Source organism: Melozone crissalis, unplaced genomic scaffold, assembly GCF_028551555.1.
Source record: "Melozone crissalis strain CALT ecotype California unplaced genomic scaffold, PUWL_Pcris_2 ptg000068l_1, whole genome shotgun sequence".
Taxonomy (NCBI): domain Eukaryota; kingdom Metazoa; phylum Chordata; class Aves; order Passeriformes; family Passerellidae; genus Melozone; species Melozone crissalis.
In genome coordinates, this window is record NW_026535846.1 from 3,733,976 (window position 1) to 3,742,629 (window position 8,654).

General features: G+C 55.5%; 2 protein-coding genes across 2 annotated transcripts; one reads left to right on the plus strand and one right to left on the minus strand.

Annotated features, from left to right (window-relative positions):
- Positions 1-495: 495 nt before the first annotated feature.
- Positions 496-1,473, plus strand: PIN4 (peptidylprolyl cis/trans isomerase, NIMA-interacting 4). Its single transcript, XM_054289759.1, has 4 exons — positions 496-579; positions 846-913; positions 1,028-1,147; positions 1,298-1,473. Exons 1-4 carry the CDS (start codon positions 540-542, stop codon positions 1,454-1,456), a joined length of 387 nt encoding a protein of 128 aa, XP_054145734.1. The 5' UTR covers positions 496-539; the 3' UTR covers positions 1,457-1,473.
- A 2,934-nt stretch (positions 1,474-4,407) lies between these two features.
- ERCC6L (ERCC excision repair 6 like, spindle assembly checkpoint helicase) lies at positions 4,408-8,115 on the minus strand. Its single transcript, XM_054289809.1, has one exon. It carries the CDS (start codon positions 8,098-8,100, stop codon positions 4,609-4,611), a length of 3,492 nt encoding a protein of 1,163 aa, XP_054145784.1. The 5' UTR covers positions 8,101-8,115; the 3' UTR covers positions 4,408-4,608.
- Between the last annotated feature and the right edge of the window lie 539 nt (positions 8,116-8,654).

Here is an 8,654-nt window from a genome sequence, read left to right on the forward strand (position 1 = left end):
TCCTGTGTCCCCATGGCTCTGGAGCGGGGGGCGCAGGGACACCGTGAGGGGTCAGGGGCGGCTCAGGCTGGGCGCTGGAGAGAGGCCGGAGCGGGGCCCGGGGATGGTGTGAGGGGCTGCGGACGGACTTGGCGTCCGGGGGGAAGGTGGGATGGATGAGAGGGACAGAACAGTCCGGGGGGACTGCTGGGGTCAGCCCTCGTGCTGGGAGGGAGCTGGGGACAGCGCTGGACCCTGGGCACAGGCCGGGGGGAGGACTGGAAGTGGGGAGGGGTGGACCGGGAACTGGAATCCTGGGGCCGGTGGGATGGATGAGGGGACAACTGTCAGTGTTGGGGCCAGCCCTGGGCGGGCGCTGGGTACGGCCGTGGATGCCGAACGCAGCCCTGCGTGCCGGGTGGCTACAGCCCCGTCCGGGCGGGCACAGCCCCGCGGGGCAGCTCCATGCCGGCACCGCGCGGACAGCCGGGGGCCTCGGGGCGGGGCAGGGGCGGCCCCGCCCGGCGCGGAGTGCGGCGTGGGGGCCTTACGGCAGCAAGATGGCGCCCAAAGGGAAAGGCGGCGGCAAAGCCGGGAAGGGTGAGCGGGGCTGGGCGGCACCGGGACCGGCCGGGCGGGGGTGCTGGGCTGGCCCCGGCCGGGCTGGGGTTGTGGGCAGGCACCAGCTGGGCTGGGGTTGTGGGCAGGCACCAGCCGGGCTGGGGTGGTGGGCCGGCACTGGCCGGGAGGGGGTGCTGGGCCGGGACCGGCCGGGCTGGGGCCCGGGGGCAGTGGGGGCCGAGCCAGTCTCAGAGCCCGGCAGGGTCGGCGGCGACCGGGCCGGTGTCAGGGTGATCGGTTCACAGGCGGCGACAGCGGCAGCAGCAGCGAGAGCAAAGCACAGGGCCCGAAGGGAGGCGGCAGCGCCGTCAAGGTGAGCGCGGGGGGCGTCGGGACCAGGCGGGCTGCGGGTTCTCCGCCCCAGCACCTGCAGGCTCGTCCCGCCCGCCGGCCCCGCTCGCCACAGCCCCGCTGCCCGCCCCTCCAGGTTCGGCACATCCTGTGCGAAAAGCACGGCCGGGCCATGGAGGCCATGGAGAAGCTGAAGTCCGGACAGCGCTTTAGCGAGGTGGCGGCACAGTACAGCGAGGACAAGGCCAGGCAAGGGGTGAGTGAGTGCTGCACCAGACAGGGCGGTGGGGCCGGGCAGCAGGAGCCTGGGTCCTGCTCGTCACCAGCAGGACCTGTCCCACAGCCACATCACCCACCCTCCCTGCTCCGAGTCTCACGGCTTAACCCCCACGGTCCCTTGCTGCAGGGAGACCTGGGCTGGATGACCAGAGGCTCCATGGTGGGACCGTTCCAGGAGGCAGCATTTGCCCTGCCTGTGAGCAGCATGGACAAGCCCGTGTACACGGACCCTCCCGTCAAGACCAAGTTTGGATACCACATTATCATGGTGGAAGGCAGAAAATAAAATGTGAATGACCACGATGACCTTGTTGACTGCTTGAATCCCGAGTCCCAGACACCTTGGCCTTGGAGCAAGTTGGGCACAACCAGCAACATGCCTGGAGGCAAGGCTGGCTGTCCCTGCCACTGTGCTAGCAGAGCAGGGCCCTGCCTGAAGAGGTAAAGTGTCCCTGGGAAGGGTGAAACAAGAGCCTTTTATAGATGTTGATGTCTCTGTTGCCTGGCAGGCCAGCCTCTTCCTTCTCCACATTATCTGTGGAGATAATGGCCTGTCAGTGGAATGAGGTGCCCAGGTTTTTATCTGCAAACAGAAATGATGCAGAAAAGGACAGAGGGGCCCCAGGGCTTGGTCTCCATCCTCCCCAAGAGGATGCAGTCAGCTCCTGTGCTCCAGAGCTGCAGGACAGCCCCTTCAGTGGAGGGTGGGTAACACTGGAGCTGGGTCAGGCCAGGCAGGGAAGGGACCTGGGGGTAGGAGGGGAGGATGAGCTCTCCTGAGCACAGACTGCTCTCTTCCTACAGCTCCACCTTGCCCACTCAGAGCTGGGGGAAGAGACTGGATAATTCAGGTTTGGATAAGGAAAAAAGCCACTAAACACTTGTGTGCCGCTTCCTGCATCCCCCTGTGCTGTGGGCTGTGCAAGGGAAGCAGCCCAGCAAGATTCCTGCTATCTCAGGAACCCAGCCCAGAGCCATGATCCCCTTGATGCCCACAGAGCCTCCAAACCAGCCACAGCTCCAGCAACAGGCACCAGCTTTGTTTACAGGTGAGCACCATGCACAGAGCTCAGAGATGAGGAGGAAACATCAAAGAAGAAAAGGTCCTTCTCTTCCCTCCCTTTTCAGGGTGCTGGTTTTGCTGAGTATGGATGAATGGCTTGCAGTGGAGAGCAGACAGGCTGCCCAGAGCAGATACTGCCCCATGTAAAGGTGCTCTGTTAATAAACCACTTGTTTCCAGGCTACCAGAGCCCTGTTCTTTCTTTTGGCAAAAACACATTGACACAACTGCACCAGCAAATCTGCCATGTTTGCTGTGGCTCCAAATACAGAGAGCTCCTCTCCCAAACTGCACAGCTCAGCCAGGTGTGGGGTCCTGTGCTACGGTGTGGTATTGCAGAAGGCAGTGCCATGGCACAAGGAAACATCCCTGTCTGCTGCTGGGCTGTTACCAGGTGAGACTGGCAGGATGAGCACACCAGACTGAGGCTGTGTTGGTGAGGGCAGAGTCACTCAAAGCCAGAACCAGGAACTTTTGAGCTGCTGGTTTGTAAGATTGAGGCACTCTCAGCCAGTTTGCTGACAGCACTGAGCTGTGTGGTGTGGTCACACACTGGAAAGGATGGATTCAGAGGGACCTGGACAGGCTGGAGAGGTGAGACCATGTGAAAAGCACAAGGTTCTACACCTGGGTTAGAACATTCTCAGGCACAGCTGAAGAAGGGGCAGAGAAGGGATTGAGAGCAGTCCTGGGAGAAGGGCTTGGGGTGATGGCTAACAAAAAACTCATGAAAACCCATGAGCCAGCAGTGAGCATTCCCAGCCCAGAAACCCACTATGTGCTGGGCTGCACCCAAAGGAACATGGGCAGCAGGTGAGGGAGGGGATTCTCCCCTGCTCCCAAGATCCTGCCTAGAGTCCTGCACACAGTTCACACAGCATAAGAAGGACATGGAACTGTTGGAGCAAGTCCAGAAGAGGCCATGAAGTTGATAAGAGGACTGGAGCATCTCTCCTGTGAAGAAAGGCTGAGAGAGTTGGGGCTTTGCAGGCTGTTTAGCCTGGGGAAGGTTGTATGGACACCTTAGAGCACATTTCAGTATCTGAAAGGGCCTACAAGGGAGCCAGAGAGGGATTCTATCCAGAACTGGAATGACAGGATACAGAGTAATGGATTCAGGCTGACAAGAGGACAGAAGGGATATTGGAAAGAAATTATTTCTTGTGAGAGTGATAAAACACTGGCACAGGTTGCCCAGAGAAGCTGTGGCTGCCCCATCCATAGACGTGTTTCAAGGTCAGGCTTGGAGCAACCTGATCTAGTGGAAGGAGTCCTTGCTTGTGGCAGGGGTTGGAACTGGAAGGTCTGTAAGGCACCCAAATGTTGGGTGACCTTCAGGCACCCAAATTGGCTTATTTAAAACCCAAAGGAGGGAGGAACCACAGCACCACAGAGCTGGGCCGTACAGTGACCATGGGACTGTACTGTCCCCATCTTCTCAGGGGAGAGGAGCAGCAAAACCTGGAGGGTAGAAAGGTGAATCCAGGGCTGCCAGCATGGAGAGGTGTTGGAATCCTAGATGCTGAGAATTTTAAACTTTCTGTGCTTAAAGGCAGAGAGCCACAAGAGAATACTGCAATTTACCTGAGGCTGTGGAGAAGACTTCCAAAACTGATTGATAGCACTGGGATTGTGGGTGTGTAGTTGGTTAGAAGTATGTAATATCACAGGGTGGAAAACTTGAGACTTTGGGGTCTTAGAATATAGAAATAAATATGAACCAAGATGGAGGTTTTAGGGACATGGCAGGTTGTTCTTCTTTACCTTCTCCTTCCTTCTTCTTCACCTTCTTCTTCCTTTTCTTCATGGGTTTGGGTGATGTTTTGTAATTGAACAGAAAGGTCCGCATTGCAGGCTTTGAGAGATCAGTTACTGGGTTAGAAGGGAAAATAATCTAGGTGTCATTTCTTAATTGGATAGTTCAGTCTTAAAAAAACCTTATAACAAGAGATAGCCATTTTTGTGCCTTGCTAATAAAAGGCTGCAGAACTCATGGTTGTGAGGCTGTTTCACTGATAAGAAATAATAAACACCTGAGTGCAAACATGAACTACCTCCTCAAGTGCCTTCCATCCCACCTTCAAGAAACTGATGGAGAGGGGCTTAGACACCAACAATACCATTCTTTTATTGAATAATCAGACAGGAACATGAACCATTTTCACCTTTGTGAGTTGACTTCCCAGTGAAGCTCCCTCCCAGCATCCAACACCTGGATGTTTGGACTGATTCCTCAAGCAGGAGGTGCTGAATTTGCTCAGTCACACGAGGATATGGCAGGCACCAGCCTAGAGCTGGCTCAGGGATCCCAGGGCCGTGGTGCAGACACATGGTAACAAGGAACAGCCAGATTGTCTTCTCAGAGCCACACAGATGTCACTTCTGGGCCAGCTGTCTGTACAAGTTCAGAGTCAGAAGCATAACTTCAGGATCTCCACTTTTTATGTCAAGAGCTTGCAGGAAGCAGTCCAAAGCCTCCTGGAGTTTTCCATCATTCTGAAGTTTCTTCCCACTGTGTACCAAAGTGTCATAATCGGCAGCAGGAGAGGAACTCTGCCCAATGTCCTTTTCAGAGCTGCTTTCTTGGGTAAAATACTCAATCTGCTCACCGGACTGGAGCTCATTGTCACCTGTGGATTCCTCCTGAGATGACTCCATCTCCTCTGCCTCGGACTGCTCAGATTCCACGCTGTCTGCGTGGGAGGGCTCTTCACCTGTATCAAGTGTTTCTCCACTAGGTTCTTCTTCAGGCTCAGCAGATTCCCCAGTGCACTCCTCAGCTTCGTCTTCCACAAGCCCATCTTGCTCCTCATCACCATCATCTTCATCTTCTTCATCAGTGGTTCCCATGATTTCCCCAATATCCTCCACCTCATCTATCAACCTGCTGATGAATGAGCGCCTGGAAGCATTAGACCTGTTCCCACTGTTATTTAGTTGGGGAGAAAAGATGGCTTTAGCTCTTGTTGTGTCGTATTTAGGGGTGGAAGCACTGATTCCTTCCAGTCCTTCCAGGAGTCCGTGCCGAGTGCTGTCCAAGGGAGAGGAGGGCACTTGTTCAGGCTGCTCTTCACTCTCACTATCTGAAGCAATTCTGTTTAAATGTTTCTTCCTACCAAAAGTAAAGAGACCACTGCTTTCCTCCAATGATTTACTCCCTTGCAGGGAGGCATTTGGCTCTTCCTCAGCTGTGGGACAGGGTTTGCCATGGCTGCTGGTCTCACTTGGCCAAGTTTTGTTTGGAGATTCTTTGTCTGGAGATTTACACAAGCTTTCTGCCTGGAGCTGTAAGCTCTCCTTCTCAGGAGATCCTTCCACTGACCCTCCTCTATCTGAGGCATCCTGCCATTCCTCTTCAGACTCTTCCAAAACCAGATTGAAGTCAACTTGATCCTGGAAGGAAGGAGCAGATGTACCCTCCAAGCTGTCTGCTAACACGTGAGACTTGTAGAGCTCAGCATTGATTTCTGGCATAGCATTTGATGAACTCAGGACTGCAGAAGCCGGCTCAGGAACACTGTTCTGCTCTGTCCCCAGGGCAGTGTGTGGGTCAAGTACCTGAACTGACAATTCTGCCTCACTTCTAGGATCGTCAGCCATGCCAGACTCAGAGGAGTTGTGACAATGCCAAGACAGGTCATTCCTTGTCTTGGCCAAGCTGTCTGAATGTACCTGTGAATGCTGTTTCTCTTGAAAGCTCTGACTCTCTTTCTCAAGTGCAGGGGATGATGGTGTAATGCTGGAATCAGGATTTTGCTCAGATTCTTGTATGTCAGATTGTTCTGCTGTCTTGCTGGGATTGAGCACTTCCATCTCCATACTGGACACACCTTGTGCCAATTGCTCTTCATCCAAGTCACCAACAGTCAGAGTTGTCATTCTGGAGCTGACATCGAGCACCTGGGCCTCTTCATCCTCTGTAAGATCAACAACTTTGTCTTTTTCAAGTGCATCAGCTACTGGCGGTGAAACAAAGTGATTTTTGTCATTCAACCCTGGAGACGACTTCTTTGGCCTGGAAACTGATCCCGATGGTCTTTGCCACTTCTCTTCACAAGCATTTCTGATCCCCTCCATCCTCTGATCACTGAGCTGGGACTCCAGCTGGACCAGCTCGTGGGCTTTCTGCACCCTCCGCTGGATGTACTGATGGGCTTCCTCGCTCTCCACCTGCTCCTCGTGAGCCATCTCCCTTGTGTACATCAGATCGTGGTCAGAAATGCCAAACATTGCCAGAGAATGCAGGTAAGCAAGGTGCTCATCCAGCTGCAGGTCAGACTTCCTTTGCATGGCGTGCAGGGACTGCAGCTGGATCTGAGTTGCAGACGTCTGAGTATCTTCCAACGTGAAGAGCTCCCTTAGCTCCTGTTTGGAGAAATAACGGAACGGGTTCTTTTTGTCACCGGTGGTCTGTCTGATTAACGAGTCCTTGAATACCTGCCGCCTGTATATCTTCTCTTCCACGGTGCCGCAGGTGATCAGTCTGTAAATCACTACATTCTCTTTTTGCCCAATTCTGTAAGCTCTGTCCACAGCCTGAGCATCAGTTGCTGGATTCCAGCTGGGATCAAAGATCACCACTCGGCTGGCTGCTGTCAAGGTTATGCCGACGCCCCCAACCTGTGTGGTGAGCAGGAAGACAGAGTAGTCAGTGCTGCTCTGGAAGGCGTTGATGCGCCTCTCCCGCTCCATCAGGTGGGTCACCGTGCCGTCAATGCGCAGGATCTGGAATTGTCGGCGAGACAGGACGAGCTCTATGATATCCAGCATCTTCCTCGACTGTGAGAACACCAGGGTTCGGTGTCCCTCTTCTCTCAGCCGTTCCAGCAGTCCCACAAGGAACTGCATCTTCCCAGACTCCTGGATCACAGTCTCATCAGAGAGATGATCTATTTTGTTCATGCCTGAAAACATACCTGCTTCCATCATGTAATCCTGCTCGGAGCCCACCTGCTCTTCCAAGCCCAGCTGGATACAGGCTCTCGCAGACAGAAGCCTGGGGTGGTCACAGATTTTCTTCAGGACTGTCAGCTCAGCCAAAGGTGATCGGGTCGTCATCAGTACTTCCTTCACATGATCCAGGCAGAGAAAGTTCCTGTAGATTTCTTCCTGCACCGGTGCCAGGTACACCCACACAACAAAGTCATTTTTCCTAGTGAGAGATGGCATGACAGGAGCCTTGTTCTCACTTGGATCCTCAGGAAGAGGAGCATCAGCTTTATCAGCATGATAGCTTTTGATGTCTTCCTTGGTCCTTCTGAGGAAATAGGGCTTTATAATTGCCATGAGATTCTCTGATATCTTAAGCCCCAGTGCTTTCTCACCTGGAGTTGCATCCTTCTCCCTTGCCCTGGTAATGGGATTCTCATATTCCATTTTAAAAGTTTTGGCAGTACCCAGGAGGGAGCCTTGACAGGCAAAGTCAAACAAGGACCACATTTCCCGCAGGTTGTTCTGCACAGGGGTGCCTGTAAGCAGGATGCGGTACTGGGCTGGGATTGCATACACACACTTGGTTGTCTTGTTTGACGGGCACTTGATCTTATGTGCTTCGTCGAGAATGATGTAGTCCCAGACAAACTCCTGCTCATGGCGGCTGGCCAGCTGCTTCCAATTGTTAATGAGCATCTGGTAGCTCGTGATGATGATGCCATTCTTCCTCTGGACCCTCTCCAGGTTCCTGGTGCGCTCTGTCTTGCTGGTGCCATGGAATTCCTTGACGCGTAGGCCGGGGGTCCAGCGAGCGAACTCAGCCAGCCAGCTGCTGACAAGGGTGGTGGGCATGATGAGCAGAACGTGCTGGATGAGCTCAGCGTCGAACATACCCGAGAGGAAGGCGATCACCTGGATGGTCTTGCCCAGGCCCATGTCATCTGCCAGGATGCCACCAGGCTTGCCCTCCCGGTGCAGGCGGTACAGGAACGCAACACCTTCCCGCTGGTGCTGGAACAGCTTCCGGTGCATCTCCCCGTAGATCAGCAGGCCGCTGCCGCACACGTCCACGAAGCCCTCATCCTCCTCCTCCTCCTGCTGCTGCTGCTCCTGCTCGGCCGCCGCCAGTGCCTCCTGCACCCGCTGCATGCGGCCCCGCAGCTTCTCGCTGGGGCGGATGGCGGCCGCCAGCCGGAACAGCCGCAGCGCCTCTTCCAGGTCCCCATCGGCCGCCGCCGCCTTCGCGCTGGTCACGAGCCTGTGGGAGTCACCGTGAGCACCGGGTGGCCAGGCCCGGGCTACACCCTGGAGCACCAACCCACCGCCGCCACCCCCGGCCCGGCCCGGCCGCAGCCCTCCCCAGCCTCCTCGGCCGCTCAGCCCCGTCCCCGCTCACCCCCGGTACTGCTCCTCTTCCGCCACCGCTGCCTCTCCCAGCGCAGGAGCGGCCATGCTGCCAGCGCTGCCGCCCTGCGCTTCGAACCCGGCCC